The following is a 16,862-nucleotide window of genomic DNA, read 5'->3' as shown; positions in this document are numbered from 1 at the left end:
ACACATTGAGCAAAACCCCTTATCCCTGGTCTAGCATCAGTTTCCTTATTTGTAAAATGGGAATAGTAACAAAATATGCCCTTGTTTCTCATAAACTTATTGTGAGGCTCAGCTGACACAAGGTTTATGAAAGCCTTTGTAAAATGTAAAACATTATACAAATGTAGGGTACTATAACTATAATTCTGCATTTGGCTTTACTGACAAACATAATCTGCCGTTGGAATTTTAACTTAAATTACAGAATCATTGAAAACTTAATAAGTGGTGGATTTTAGTAAATTTGAGCTCCAATGGAAACAACTGAATTTAGTAATTTTATTTTATAATGTTTATTTCAGTGTTTTACATTTTGGTAAACATGTGAGATCATAGGAAGTCCTATTAGATAGCCAGTCTCTGTCTCTAGAGGGCACCAAAGGACTCAAATGTTTACCTGAATCTTGCTCTAGGTATGTATCTACATTTTTATTTTATTTTTTTAATCCTCAGAATTTTTATAACCACTTTTTTGCCAAAAGTGCTAAAATACTATATTTGTGATAGAATTAATTTTAAATTCCAAAGCGCCTAATAATAATTAAAACAACCCTTTAAAATATTGGTTATATAACTGCTTTTCTCTTGCCAGCTAGCCTTGTTAGAGCTTTACTTTGATCATTATCTAATCTAATTATTGGAGATACTGCTTTCATAACAAGTATTTGGCTCTAAATTATTTAGTTACTAGAACATTAAATCAACAATCAAATATGTTTGTAAAAACCAAGGAATGTAAATCCCCAATTTTGCTTTTATTTTAAATTATAGAAAAGAAAATGTAAAGTTTTGATGGTCAGTTACAAGATAGTCATGTGCTGTGCATTTCTTAAATGGTACATGATGTAACTTGAAAGTCTGTTAGTCCAGTATAAGTTATAAATTGCCTGTATAGGGCAAAAATGTGATAGATATTTTCTCTACAGTCTAAGATGATGTGTACATTTATGGTGACACTAAACATTACTTACGGTAGATTATACATGTAAAATTAAAGTAGAAGAAACACTTAAATTGTTAATCATATCAGAAATTTGTTTTAATCTTCTGATTCGTTGGCCTCTTAATTACTACATTTAGAGAGAGGTATGTAAGAGTGGAGGCCAGGTGGCTGCTTGGGCAGGGCCCTTCTTTCTGGGTTGCAGTATTTTGGCCAGGCTAATTCTAGAGTCACAGGCCTGGGTTTGAATCCTAGAACCACCACTTACTGGCTTGATATTACATAAGGTTTTAAAAAAATATTTCTCTAAGCCTCAGGTTCCTCAACTAAAATTGGGATTAATATTACCACCTGCTTTAGAGAGTCATTTTGAGGATTAAGTGAGATATTGTATATAAAGCATGTAGTTCAGTACCTGATACAAAGAATGTACTCAAAAAACACTAGCTGTTATTATTACAAGGTCTTAAGAATTTTTAGAATGTGTGTATCCAGAGACTCGACAATATTGATGTGTTCGAAGGAGGGTACACTGTTTGGGGGCAAATAAGTTTTCACTGGTATTCAAGTTATAGTATGATCTGCCTCTGCTGTAAATTTTTAAGACTGTTTCTAAAGTCCTCTATAATTTCATTTCTATTTTAGTAGGTAGCATTATGTGATTAATTGGATCACAGATAGTTCTTAATATATGGAGTCTGTAAATCACATTTGTTTTGAAATCTGAAAATTGGGTTATAGGAGTGGCTGAATAAGTTTTAATATAAAGTTGATTTATCTTGTAGAAGTTTTTTGCTCTAGCAAAAATTTATGTACTGTCTACCATATGGCCATGCATGAATGTAGTGGATTTTTAATAAATATTTATTGATGGTGATGATAATTTATAAATAATTGCTTTATAAGAGTTTTAAGGTTAGGCTATAATTTTAAAATTTTGCTCTGACTACATTTTTGAGAGATAATTGGAGCCTGTTTCCTATCTGAAGAAAACAAGCTAGAGGAGAATACTCAGTGGCCATCCTAGACAAGCATGGTCCCAAATTTGATGATCTTGAAAAGAGATACTTGAGCCTTTGGAGGTATCATGAGCATGATAGTGACAAAGCTTCAGAATACATTAGTAGATCTATCGTTATAATTTTCTAATGAACTTTATATTTACAGTATGATAAAAGAAATTACCTTTCAAGATTATTTTATGTCAGTTATCCTTATATTTGATACATATGTTTCTAGGAAACCAGAGTATCTTGAAAAAATGTAAATGTAAATATTTTAAAATATAGCAATGTATTATGAAGTGTATAGATTGTAATTTTCTTTGTACATGTGTTTTATGGTTGTAAATTGATGGAAGTTTTTGCCCTTCTTTATTCTCCTGGTAATCCTATATAGGTTCATGAAGGATTCCTGGAGAGTAAAGTGTTTATTTCGAATAGTACCAATTCATCAAATCCATGTGAGAGAAGAAGTGTTGACCTAAGGATATATATGCTTTGCTTTCTTCCGTTTATAATTCTTTTGGTCTTCATTCGTGAACTAAAGAATCTATTTGTACTTTCATTCCTTGCCAACGTTTCCATGGCTGTCAGTCTTGTAATAATTTACCAGTATGTTGTCAGGGTAAGTATAAAATACTTTTAACTAAGTTCTTATCTTTCTTATATAAGTAAAATTTTTGTTTACCGTGGAGGTAAAAGTAATGATATGTAAAGACCCCTACTTCATATGTGGCACACAGTGTACAATCAGTAGATGCTGGTTTCTTTTAGGGGGATGCTGTTGAGTTAGAAAAGTAAATGACAGAGAGATTAAACAGGCTTTGTGGTCAGATCTTGAATCTCAGTAAATATGCTTCTGGGCTTTGTGACAGTGCTTCAGAAGGTAGGAATACCCACTCTATTAGAGTTATTATGAGATTTAGGATTGTGTTCTTAGTACAGTGCCAAATGTGAAAGCAGGTACTCATTAAATGTATTATTATTTAAAATACTAATTAAATGTATTATTCTTTAAATCTTGTGATTTAAACCAATCACGAGATGCATTATATATATATATATATGCCATTCTATAATTTCCTTTGACTTCTGAACTTTTATTTGCTGCTACTGCTTCAATCCACTGCCACTACACTAGTCTGAAATCTGAAGTATATGCAATTACCTCAACTGATTTCATTGTCCCATAGGCTGGGGATTCTTAACCCAGTTTCCTTAAAATAATCTATTGTTGAGATTCAGGGATTCTTCAAATTCCTTAAAATAGTTTGCAAGATTTAGTATTTCTGTTTGTATGTATGTGTTTTGCTGTTGAGCAGTTATATAGCTTTCATCTTGCAAGGGTGCCAAAGACCAAAAAAAAGGTTGAGAATCCCTGCTCTAGTCACTCCTGATCTAATTAATCTTATATATTATTTCCAAGGTAATTGTTGTAAAATCTTCTTTAGCAATTTATTAAAAATTATTACTATGGATCTGTGTTTCATTTCCTTCCTCTTTGAATTTCAAAACCTGTAGTTTCTCTTATAGCACTGAGTGGGAGGAAACAGACAGGAAGTTCCTGTAGGCTTTCCAGAGTTCATGGCCCCTTAGCTAAACATGTAAGAGTCAGTTAAGCCGAAAAGGAGGTTCCTAAAATAGAAGAAACAGCATGAGCTGCTGTTTGGAGAAGAGAAATAGCATCCTGCTTGCTTTAGATAATAGTTTAGTATTGAATGAGCCAAACATTGTAATACCCTTTCATTCTAAACCCAGTGTGTATGGTTTTAGTCATGTATCACCATTATATCACACAATTCTATCTATGCTTCAGATGTCCTAGACCTCTCTGTTCCCCAAATTATCTTTGAGCTTTCACACTTCAGTTGCTTTGTTCATCCTTTTTACTTGGCCTTGAATTCTACTTCCAATCGGGCAAAGCAGAGAATGTAAGATGGTGAGGAGAGTAGGGACCAGACTTGGGGTATCTGGAAGAAGTGGCTATTTAGAGCTAATGTGCACTTTGTCCAGATGATGAGAGTTGGAATAAGCCTGTGAGTCAAGACCAAGCAATCAGAGCCAGAGTCAGGACATATATATTCAAATAATAAGGGTAATGACAACCATCAGATCAAAGAGTAAGCACTGAAACAAGAAGGAAACCTGTTCTAGGCAGCAGCAGAGCTATAAGGTAGAAAGCCAGTGTCAGGAACCAGGCATCTTAGAGAACTGAAAGAGCAATGAAAATAGAGTGGAGAATGAATTTCTATTGGGCACCAGCAGCAGTGGTTGATAACTTGACTGTATGGCTCTCAGCTTAGAACTTGAATGTGCTTATGTATTTCCTGTTGTGGCAGGAGCCATACCTAGTGTGCACAACCTGGGATTGCAGGTGGAAGCAGGTAGTCAGGAGCATTTTGCTCAGATGGAATGTATGGGCATGAGGGAAACAGTTGCTTTTGGCAGTGAAATCCTAAGAGCTTGGCTACATTTAACATAGGGTGCTTTAAGTGTTTATTGAAAAAATTATTCACTTTTATAATATATTTGCTGTGGTGAAGCTCAAAATTACATGATTTTTCTTTCAATTTTAAATTATTTAGAATAAGTAAAGATGTAACTGGTCTTCTTTCTTTCTTCCTTTCTTTAGAACATGCCGGATCCCCACAACCTTCCAATAGTAGCTGGTTGGAAGAAATACCTACTCTTTTTTGGTACTGCTGTATTTGCTTTTGAAGGCATAGGAGTGGTAAGAATTTAGTTATTATTATTATTTTTTAAAATCTTAATTCAACACAATGATTTATATAGCCTAGCTATATTTGAAATTGCATATTTTTCTTTTTTATTTCACTTTTCTTTATTTCTAGAACATGATTTCCAATTTGGTGTGATAGATTAGAATTATAGTTTAGTCCTTCCACTAACAAGGAGCTTAATGTTAGACATACCACTTAGACTCTACTTCTCTTTTTCTTTATCTATAAAATGAATAAATTAGCCAGATCATTTTTAACATTTTATTGTGGAAAATTTCAAACCTATACAAAATTTAGAAAGTAGTATAATGAACTCCTATGTAAACGTCACCTGGCTTCAAAAATTATTAACTCAAGGCCAGTTTAAAAAAAAAACCTATATCCCACATACTCAAGCACATCTGAAGCATATTTTATAGATTACATTATTTGAAGAGAATCGGAATAGTGGCAGAATCACTGCTATATAAGAAGAGTTGGGTATAAATTCTCCCTGTAGTTTTATGAGTATAATGTTTGTTTTGAGAAACAATGTTATAAAGCTAATACTAAGAGACACTCCAACGATTCTGAGGATTCTAAGATATTAAATATTTCCATGCAGGTAGCTCCCAGTTAAAGCCTAACATTTGTAGACTTGGGGAAAATAAGAGTCTTGCTGTCTGCTTTGCTCCATAGTTTATGTTTCATAGTCTGATGGTAGGTATGGGAGCAAAACCATTTGTAAACATCTATTTATATTAACCCCAGACAAAATAGATCTAAAATAAAATTTTATACCATTTTACTTGGGTTTCTGCTCTCTGTGAATTCTCCTTCAGATAATTCTCCCAAATTCTTACAAATTTTCACAGCTACAATTATTGCTGTTGCAAACATAACTGCAAATTTTCATGTCTGTCTTCAACTGATGAGCACTGGTTAACTATTGACATTTCCTCTGAATCTCAAATTCAACAATTCCAAAGTCTGATACATATTTTCTCATCCAAAACCAGCTTTACTTTCTCATTTCTTTTTTCTTTTAGTTTTATCTTCAGTTGCTTAAACTTGAAACACTGGAGTGATTCCTTTTACTTTGTTCTTGGTTCCCTATTTCAATCAGTAATTAAGGCGCGTTAAGTCTTCTTTAATATTTCTCAAATTCATTCCATAAAGGAGACTATACATAAAACAATTATAATGCTGCGTGACACAGAGAAGGCCTCAGGAAATGTTCATTTCTTTCTCTTTCTCCCTTTCTAGCTGCACTGACACCATTCCTGGTCACTGCCCGTATTTCCTATCTGGATTATCTCCAGAGCATCCAAACTGTTCTCTGCCCTCTTGCTGCTATTAACAGTTAATGTTTCCATCTGGAACTGACTGACTGAAAAGTGGAAAAAATACTAGATTTATCATCTCATAGAGTTATTGTGAGGATTGCATAAGATGCTATATGCAAAGCTTTTAGAATCATACCTGGCATATCATAAACACTCCAGTAAATACTTGCTATTATTATTACTTAGCTATTTCACTATATGGCCTAATTTTATGGTTACAGTCTCTGAAGATTTGCCTTAAAAACTTGATTTTTTCAGTCAGCCTTTTCTTATTTTCTTTAAAGGTTCTTTTCAATAAAATAAAATCATTAGTTTTACTGAATTTGACAGTAGATACAGGTGGGTAGATGTAAAACCAGTTATAGATATGTGTGTATACATGGGTTAGTATACATGCATATACTTCCTAGTTCTGTCTCCTGAGAGGGGCTGCAAGTAGTGACACCCCAGTAGCAATAAGCACACACCCAGATCTTGATTTCCAAATACCAGATCTTCATTTCTAAATACCATTCTACAAGAGAATCAAAGTTCTTTGGAGAAATGGCTGATTTTAGGGCTGAAGCAAGGAAATGCAAGATGAGGCTAAAGCATCTTGTAGTGTCAGAAGGTAAGAATATGTTCAAGAAACGAAAGAATGGAGGCATGTCAAAGGGAAACAGAAGCCAACCTGATGGAATTTACAATGGCCAAAGGTGGAATAATATGAGTAACAAAACAAATAACAGAATATTGGATTATAATTCAATATTGAAAAAAATATACATAAGGCCATGCTAATATGCATACATACATACATACATACATGAGATTCCAAGAAATCCTCTTCCCTCCAGGCAATATAACTAATCCCCCTCCTACTCCCCAGGGAATGGGCTGGATTTAGGGATTTACTTTCAGTGAACAGAGTATGATGAGAGGGAAGAAAAGTAACTGTATAATAGAGAAACCTGACAAACATTACCTTAACCAAGTGATGAAAATTAACTTCACCAGTGATAAATCATGTTAATAACGTGTGATGAGACAGGCACTTCACCTCTATGTTATCCTTCTCTAAAACCTACAATACCAGTCATGAGAAAAACCTCAGACAAGCCTAAATAGAGGGGCATTATGTAAAATACCAAACCAGTGCTCCTTAAAACTGGCAAGATAATGAACAACAAGCAAAGATTGAGAAACTATCACAGACAGGAGGCATGGTGACAAAATGCACTGTGGGTATCCTGGATGAAACTCTGGGACAGAAAAAGGATATTAATGGAAAAACTAATGAAATCCAAATGAAATTTGCAGTTTAGTTAATAGTGATGTACCAATGTTGGTTTTTAGTTGTCGCAAATGTACTATGGTAATATAAAAAGTTAATGGTAAGAGAAACTGGGTTGGGGTATATGGGAGATCTCTGTGTTATCTTTGTAACTTTTCTGTAAATCTAAAATTATCCCAAAATAAAAAGGTTATTAAAACCAACTAGCAGGTTTGCCTGCCAAGAGATGAGTTTAAATGTTTTTAAGAATTTTAAAATAGGTAGCATAAATATATAGCAATGGAAGTGTACTTCAACAATTATATATGTTTTAAAGGAAAAAAATTTGCATATAGCCTATAAATAACCAATTTGTATGTATAAGAGACACTGTTTTTTGTAAATACTTGTATTTCCTTAAAAAAGAAAGACTTGTATTATTTTCTTAGGTCCTTCCACTGGAAAACCAAATGAAAGAATCAAAGCGTTTCCCTCAAGCATTGAATATTGGCATGGGGATTGTTACAACTTTGTATGTAACATTAGCTACTTTAGGATATATGTGTTTCCGTGATGAAATCAAAGGCAGCATAACTTTAAATCTTCCCCAAGACGTATGGTAGGTGTATATGAATTTGTCAATATTGGTTTATATATTTTATAATGTACCACTGTTTGATGATAAAGGCATGTTCTTGGATTTATGGTTTAAACGTTTAAAATTTTTACTGTGATTTCCTGGAATCCCATCACTCTGGGAGGCAGAGGTGGGTGGATCATCTGAGGTCAGGAGTTTGAGACCAGCCTGGCCAACATGGTGAAACCGCGTCTGTACTAAAAATACAAAAATTAGCTGGGCGTGGTGGCAGGTGCTTATAATCCCAGCTACTCAGGAGGCTGAGGCAGGAGAATCGCTTGAACCCGGGAGGCGGAGGTTGCAGTGAGCTGAGATCGTGCCATTGCTAATCCAGCCTGGGTGACAAGAGCGAAATTTTGTCTCAAAAAAAAAAAAAAAAAAAATTACTGTGATTTATTTATTTGTGCAATCTGGAATTTTTTCATTCTCTTCAGAGGAGAGTAAATATGAATTTAGGGTTCTTCTGGGATTTTTTTAAAAAAATGTTTGAAATTGGAGGTTGTTCCAAATCCAAGTCAAGTATAAGAGTAGAACAGGGATTATTTTCATATGGATACATTTTAATAAAAAAATTAATACCTGTCCTTATTGCCCAAAAAAACCAAACAATCAGGGTTCCTGATAGAATAATAGATTACATCATACTTGCTATTTTGGTCAGCTTCATAGTGTGTATTTTCCAACTCCTTTCAGAACACAATTGGGACACATTATAAATAATAAAACAAAATGGTGCATCATCTTAATGTTCTCTTTAATATTGGGACCATATCCTGCTAAATAAAGCATCATATGTATATGATTTTTCCTTTTTCCAGAGGTTTGTCTTTGAAAAATTTTCAAAGATAGTGGCAGTGATTACCATGCAGACTTACTTCCTTATTTACAAGATGGAAGGTAACTCCTTAGTTTTCACATATGCAAAGAATAAATTCAGAATTGCTGACTGAATTATTGTCACATTACTACATTAGCTACTTGGATTAAAAAAGTCTGTGTAATCTTAAATGTCTTAAAATATTAGTGAAAAAGCAACAACAGCAGGAATTATATCTTCTGACTGGCCTCCTGGTGAGAATTTGTCTGTCATTTAATAGTCATTTGAATCCTGGGCATTGGAGTCAAAAATGTTGCTAGGACAAATGTTTGTAGGAAGCCATTTATGATAGAGCAAATGTACCTAGGATAGTTTCCAGATTGCACAAGGGGCACACATGTGATGTGTCTGTATTTTTTATTACAATTTTACTTTAACATAAGTGTATTTCAAAATGGAAACGTTTCAAATGTTATAAATATATTTCAAGGTAGAGTCATAATTGCAAATAAAGATATATGGTTATTTAGCATTTATTTTATTAACTCTTTATAGTTAACTATGTAATTTTGTTCCCTTTAAATGTGCTTTTTGGTTTCTTTTTTATAATATGAAACTAGAAGCTTAATGAACTAGAAGCCTAACAGCTTAGTATAAGAGAATCAAGCTAAAAAATATGGTAGTAAGTTCATCTTTTCAAATTCCATACAATGTTTGGAAAATAGAATGATTTTTTTTTCCCTTATTTAGAGTAATATTTTGAGCCAGGTATGGTGGCTTATGTCTGGAATCCCAGTGCTTTGGGAGGAAAAGGTGGGAGGATCACTTGAGGCCAGAAGTTTGAGACTAGCCTGCATAACACAGTGAAACTCCAACTCTACACAAAATTTAAAAATTAGCCATGCATGGTGGCCCAAGCCTGTAATCGCAGCTATTTGGGAGGCTGATGTGGGAGGATCACTTGAGCCCGGGAGGTTGATTATCCAGTGAGCTGTGATGGTACCATTGCGTTCCAGCCTGGGAAACAGAGAGACATTTTGTCTCAATAATATTAATAATAACAATAATAATATTTTGACTAAGTCTTAAAAATAATCATTTTAGAAATAAATTTGACAACTATTTTTAATGTCAAATATAAAGTGTACATGGAAGTAATGTCAGAATTCTTTCCTGGTCTTATTTACAAAAGCATGTAAGAATATTTTAGGGGGGAAGGTTCTGAAGTGGGAGTGTGCACACATTCACATTAAAAGGTTTGTATTCCCAGGCATGGAAGAATGTGGTGTAGAAATAGTGGGCAAGAATAAGACAGGATGCTTTTGGTATTCACAACTCAATCTTGGAGGGTGACACTGTCCCTGCAGTAGCTCGAATTAATCCTTCCCTTTTCCCACGGCTCCTTTCTACATCTGACCTTATTTCTAGTTGCTGTGACTTTCCAATTAGAATGGAACTAGTTGAGATTCTTTATTTAAAAGGGACCATTAGATAGTAGTTTCTATTCAAGGACGTCTAGCTAGATACCACTTTTCATTAGAGGAAACCCTAGTACAAGTATCCTAAGAAACAACAAAAATCTGGAAAAAACAGGAAAGCCAGTCAAGATAAATATTTCCCTTTAGAGAACTTGCGTTGGTTGATGTCTTTGCACTGTGGAGATATGCCTTATGCAGCCTATAGTCTGTTTCTGTGTGGACTCTGCCGTTGTGGGACAATTAAAATGATAGTCACAACTGAGGGATACAAGAGAAGAGTTGCTTGTCTTTTTACAGTCATGGCATTCGGTAAAGTGAGAAGTTTGGACTAGAATAATTATGGGATTATATCTAATATTTCTTTCTTAATATACTATATATGAGTCTCTCTTTCACTTCTTTCCTGTGCTTCACATGAGAGGCCTCGGAAGTTAGAGATTGTGCAATGTACTCTATTGGCGGAGTATGAAAGCCAATGACTGTTGTAAGAGTATCCTAGAGAACTAATGGCTACTAGCTATGAAAAGCTATAAAGGGCTTTTGGTACAAATTGACAAAGTCTCAGAGTATATTTTGGTTATTTCTGCAAGGAAAGATTGAATTTGAAAGAGGCCATAGGATAAAGCAAGTATGGATTAGAGAAGCTCCAAGTTATTACTACCCTTAATTTTTCTGAACTGTCATCTTTGAAAATTAGTTATGAGCAATACTGTACATGTATTGCATTTAGCTTTCGAAGGAAAGAATGTATTTTAAAGGTTTTACTAGTTCAAGGCATTCAATCTAGTGATGAATGCTACATAATCATAGTTGTCTTATTTTTTAGCCTAGAATGAGATGAGGCTCTTGGCAAGGATTGCAGATAGTTCTCAGTTAAGATGACTTCTTGACAGAGCTAAATGCTGAAGATTCTCAACCTGAGCATCATGAAGGATCCAAGAGGGAAAGTGACTTACCAGGTTGTTTCCAAGGGTAGCTTCTGTATTCAACCTTGAGAGACAGAGAAGCAGTCAACAACTCATTTCCCAAGTTGGTTTTCAAAAAAATTAAAGTTATTCATACCTGAAGATTGACTTATTAGCCACTGTGGGGAAAAGAGTAAAAGCATTATTAATTTTGATAATCTATGTTTTCAAAACTGATATTTTCACTGGAATATTAAGTTGTTTTCTCCCTATAATCTGATTCAATATATTGGCTGAAAATAATTATTAAAATACATTTCTGTCCTTTACTAAGGTATTAAATTCTTTACTATCATTATAATAGATTTTGTTTCCAAACATAAATAATTTTATTCTTTGAAGTGCTATTAATATTTATCATGTTGAATGGTTGTAGTTTCTAAGAATTCCCTATCCATATCTATTTTGATAATTAATATTTAATAAGTATCAATCATCTATTAATACTAAATGCATTGAAGGGATATACAGAGAAGAATGAAACAGTCTGTAACTCTCAGGAGCTTTGGCAGTGAGGAGTTTTAAAAGACCATTTAATGTACACTCAGTGTTGTTTAAAGTTGTTTGATGTTTTTTATACCCTCAAAACAAAATTCCTGTGACTTTAAGAAAGGTTATTTTTCTTTAGAAAGAGGGTTTACTGGGTGGATTTTTCCTTTCAACTTTCTTCATTTCTAAAACGTAGTACAAAAGAAGCCTTACAATAGTTGCTGCTTAAAACCCAAATGAAGAAAAGGTTGTGATAATATCTATACAAAAGTTAAGTAGAGAAAAATAGTTTAGAGTGATTGAAAATATAGATTCCAAACATAGAAATAAGTAGGTTCTTAGGCCGAGCGCGGTGGCTCAAGCCTGTAATCCCAGCACTTTGGGAGGCCGAGACGGGCGGATCACGAGGTCAGGAGATCGAGACCATCCTGGCTAACACGATGAAACCCCGTCTCTACTAAAAAATACAAAAGAAAACTAGCCAGGCGAGGTGGTGGGCGCCTGTAGTCCCAGCTACTCGGGAGGCTGAGGCAGGAGAATGACGTAAACCTGGGAGGCGGAGCTTGCAGTGAGCTGAGATCCGGCCACTGCACTCCAGCCCGGGCAACAGAGCGAGACTCCCTCTCAAAAAAAAAAAAAAAAAAAATTAATAGTACTTATATGCAAAATGATGTATTTTTATTTTTAAAAATACTAAATATATTATTAACCACGTTTTAAAAACATGTAAGTGAAAAGACAAGACAAAGGAATGTCCTTTTGTTAAACTAATTATCAAGAATATTTAATTATCCACAGTTACATATCAGAGTATAGGAAACACAAGTCTTTCAGTTATGTTGTATATATTCAGTAACTTGACCATTTGTGTTTAGCCTTTAAGCCTCAAGCTGAGAAATACATCCTTAGCTAATTTTTAAAATTAAGTTTTAAATGTTGTTAGCTCCAAGGAGTTCCTTCCTTCCTAATGGTGCTGTGTATTCTCAAATCTATTTTTACTGAGCTTTTAAATTTCTTCTTATTCTTGTATGATAAATATGTTATAGCAGAATACTTATTGAATCTCTTCTTGGTTGGCCATAATTTAGAGACTGTTTATAATCATTACTACTGTCACCACTCCAATTCAGCATAGTATTGGAAGTCTTGGCCAGAGCAATCAGGCAAGAGAAAGAAACAAAGGGCATCCAAATAGGAAGAACTGCAGGATCTGCAAACTATCCCTGTTTTCAGATGACGTGATCCTATATCTGGAAAACCCCATAGTAAGCCCAAAGGCTTCTGAAGCTGATAAGCAACTTCAGCAAAGTCTCAAGCTGCAAAATCAATGTGCAAAAAACGTCAACATTTCTATATGCCAATAACAGTCAAGCTGAAAGCCAAATCTTTATGTGGCAATTGTGAATGGCGTTGTGTTGCCCCAATTCACAAGTGCCACATAAAGAATAAAATACCTAGGGATACAGCTAACCAGAGAGGTGAAAGATCTCTACAACAAGAATTACAAAACACTGCTCAGAGAAATCAGAGACGACACAAACAAATGAAACAACATTCCATGCTCATGGATAGAAAGAATCAATATCAAAATGGCCACACTGCCCAAAGCAATTTATAGATCTAATGCTATTCCTATTAAACTGCCATTGACATTCTTCACAGAACTAGAAAAAACTATTTTAAAATTCATGTGGAACCAAAAATGAGCCTGAAGGGTCAAGGCAATCCTCAGCAAAAAGAACAAAGCTGGAGGCATCACACTGCCCAACTCTAAACTATACGACAGGGCTGCAGTAGCTGAAACAGCATTGTACTGGTACAAAAACAGACACATAGACACATAGACCAATGGAACAGAATAGAGAGCCCAGAAGTAAGGCCACACACCTGCAACTATCTAATCTTCGAAAAACCTGACAAAAACAAGCAGTGGGGAAAGGATTCGCTGTTCAATAAATGGTGCTAGGATAACTGGCCAGCCATATGGGATAGACTGAAACTGGACCCCTTCCTTAACACCATATACAAAAAATTAATTCGAGATGGAATAAACGCTTAAATGTAAAACCCCAGACTATACAAACCCTGGAGGACAACCTAACCAGTACCATTCTGGACATAGGAATGAGCAAAGATTTTATAATGAAGATACCAAAAGCAATTGCAACAAAAGTGAAAATTGACAAATGGGATCTTATTAAACTAAAGAGCTTCTGCACAGCAAAGAAAACTATCAACAGAGTGAACAGACAATCCACAGAATGGAAGAAAATTTTTGCAAACTGCATTGAACAAAGATCTAATATCAAGCATGTAGAGGAACTTCAAGGAATTTGTAAGAAAAAAATCTCATTAAAAAGTGGGCAAAGGGTTTGGGAGGCTAAGGTGGGCAGATCACAAGGTTGGGAGTTTGAGACCAGCCTGGCCAATATGGGGAAACCCCATCGCTACTAAAAATACAGAAATTAGACAGGTGTGGTGGCGGACACCTATAAGTCCCAGCTACTTGGGAGGCTGAGGCAGGAGAATCAGTTGAACCAGGGAGTCAGAGGTTGCAGTGAACTAAGATTGTGCCACTGCACTCCAGCCTGGGCAACAGAGTGAGACTCTGTCTCAAAAAAAAAAAAAAAAAAAAAAAAAAAAAAAAAAAAAAAAGTGGGCAAAGGACATGAACAGACACTTCTCAGAAGAAGACATATGTGCTGCCAACAATCATGAAAAAAAAAACTCCATATTACTGATCATTAGAGAAATGCAAATCAAAACCACAGCATGATACCATCTCACACTAGTCAGAATGGCTATTACTAAAAAGTCAAAAAATAACATGCTAGTGAGGTTATGGAGAAAAAGGAACAACACTTATTATAAACTGCTGGTGGGAGTATAAGTTAGTTCAAGACATTGTGGAAGACAGTGTGGCGATTGCTCAAAGACCTTAAAACAGAAATACCATTTGATCCAGTAGTCCCATTACTGGTTTTATACCCAAAGAAATATAAATCGTTCTGTTATAAAGACATATATGCCTTTGTTCATTGCAGCACAATTCACAATAGCAAAGAAAATGAATCAACCTAAATGCCTGTCAGTGATAGACTGGATAAAGAAGATGTGGTACATATACATCATGGAATACTATGCAGCCACAAAAAAAGAGTTGAGATGATGTTCTTCGTAGGAACATAGATGGAGCTGGAGGTCATTATCCTTAGCAAACTAACATGGGAACAGAAAACCAAATACTACATTTTCTTACTTATAAGTGGGGGCTAAATGATGAGAGCATGTGGACACATGGAGGGGAGCAACACACACTGGGGCCTATTGAGGGTGAAGGGTGTGGGAGGGAGAGGATCAGAAAAAATAACCAATGGGTACTAGGTTTAATACCTGGGTGGTGAAATAATCTGTACAACAAGCCCCCATGATACAAAATTACCTGCACATGTACCCCTGAACTTAAAAGTGAAATTTAAAAATCCTTACTGCTTTAAATCTTAAGACATCAGAAATAAAGCTCCATTAATGTTGACTTTATATACTTATATATTAAGTACATTTATACTTAAAGCTCCATTAATGTCAAGGTTTATATACCTTGACGTTATATACCAAAAGTAGAATATAATCATTTTAAAATTATTGCATTTTTTTGTAAGAAAGAAAACACTTCCCTGTGCATGGGAATTTTAGGTGGGAAAGTAGAACTCTTAAATGAGAAAACTGTGGGAAGATGTTTCTGTTGAAAGAGGACGTAGGTGTTAATCACTGCCCCGATGCTGCAGCACACTGAACCAACAGTGTTTTCTCTGCTTTTTACTTAAAAAATGCAGGATGTTTGGGCTTTTCTTTTAGATGTTATAAAATGTTAAAATGTTTTTTTAAAATACAGCACATTAATTTTATTAGTCTGCAACCCAAAAGAGTGGATTCTACGACGTTCCTTCTTCTAGATCCTACAGTTCTGTGTTTTCTCTTCATGTCATTATCATCATTTAAAAAGTCTTCTTTTTCTGTGCTTAGGAAAGTTACTGAAGTCTTTATCAAGACATGCATGTGAAGTTTTGACAGGTTATCCACAATGTAGAAATCTAAAGATATTTATAAAACTGAAAATTGCTGTGCTGTTTTGAAGCACTGTATATCAAAGAGATAAGTTAATTTGCACAAAAGAATAACAACAACCTTACCCAGCAACTGTATGTCCCTTATTTAATGTAAATTTAAACATAGATTGTGTGTATAATTTAGAGAACTTTGCAAGTTGAAATGGTTTAGATGCCTGCTTTGAGACTTTAAGATGGATGACATTTCTGCAACTAATGACATACCTCCAAAAATTTTCACCCAAGAACTATAGTTTAATGCGAGTTTTTCTTCTATGTAAAGATTAATGACGGTATGACTCAGGATTTAAGACATACAGTAGGCTCAATTTTTAAAAAGAAAGTTGAGAAAGCATTAGCTCTTCAGGGGGCTGAGTCTAATCTTCAGAATATTGGCTTATCCCAAAATGAAATCTTTTTACCAATATACCCCAAACCCTGGCATGCATGTTCAAGCTTTCCATTTTGTCAAGATGAATTGTTCTTGTATCCTCTAGAAATTTAGTTAGAGATCAATTTGCCTTTTTTTTAAACAAGCATTTTTAGTTAGTAAGGTTCTGGCCTAATTTGGTATTCTGGATTTCTTATTTATCTTAATATTAAAATTAAAGGAGGAAAGCTAAATTCACATTAAAAATGACTAAATTTTGAAAATTTTTTTCAACAGGTTATATCAATCAGTGAAAATTCTGTATTCCTTTGGCATTTTTGTGACATATTCAATTCAGTTCTATGTTCCAGCAGAGATCATTATCCCTGGGATCACATCCAAATTTCATACTAAATGGAAGCAAATCTGTGAATTTGGGATAAGATCCTTCTTGGTTAGTATTACTTGTAAGTATCATTATATATTTATATCATAATTTTTATTGTTGAATTTCTTAAAATGAAAGCTACACAAGACATATTTTTCAATATTTTTAAAACAATTTTATTCACCCAGCTGGGTTACTTTTCAGGTTAAAATTCTGTTTTTCGCCTGTAATCCCAGCACTTTGGGAGGCCAAGACGGGCGGATCACGAGGTCAGGAGATCGAGACCATCCTGGCTAACACGGTGAAACCCC

The 16,862-nt window shown here is 34.6% G+C and overlaps 1 protein-coding gene across 2 annotated transcripts in view; it reads left to right on the top strand.

Moving 5' to 3' along the window:
• Positions 1 to 351: 351 nt before the first annotated feature.
• LOC108515045 (proton-coupled amino acid transporter 4) overlaps positions 352 to 16,862 on the top strand; it is a 26,845-nt gene continuing 10,334 nt past the window's right edge. Inside the window, exons 1-5 of one of the 2 annotated variants that reach the window (XM_017851628.1) lie at positions 352 to 452; positions 2,378 to 2,605; positions 4,613 to 4,711; positions 7,748 to 7,917; positions 16,461 to 16,617. In XM_017851628.1, the coding sequence (XP_017707117.1) occupies positions 2,474 to 2,605; positions 4,613 to 4,711; positions 7,748 to 7,917; positions 16,461 to 16,617 (558 nt within the window). In that variant the 5' untranslated portion in view covers positions 352 to 452; positions 2,378 to 2,473. Of the gene's footprint in view, positions 453 to 2,377; positions 2,606 to 4,612; positions 4,712 to 7,747; positions 7,918 to 16,460; positions 16,631 to 16,862 lie in introns of both variants that reach the window. The other variant, XM_017851627.1, reaches the window with a different exon arrangement.

This window comes from Rhinopithecus bieti, unplaced genomic scaffold (genome assembly GCF_001698545.2).
Source record: "Rhinopithecus bieti isolate Rb0 unplaced genomic scaffold, ASM169854v2 scaffold_32422, whole genome shotgun sequence".
Classification (NCBI taxonomy): Eukaryota; Metazoa; Chordata; class Mammalia; order Primates; family Cercopithecidae; genus Rhinopithecus; species Rhinopithecus bieti.
The sequence above is the reverse complement of the archived record's forward strand: the minus strand, read 5'-3'. Positions and strand labels throughout refer to the sequence as shown.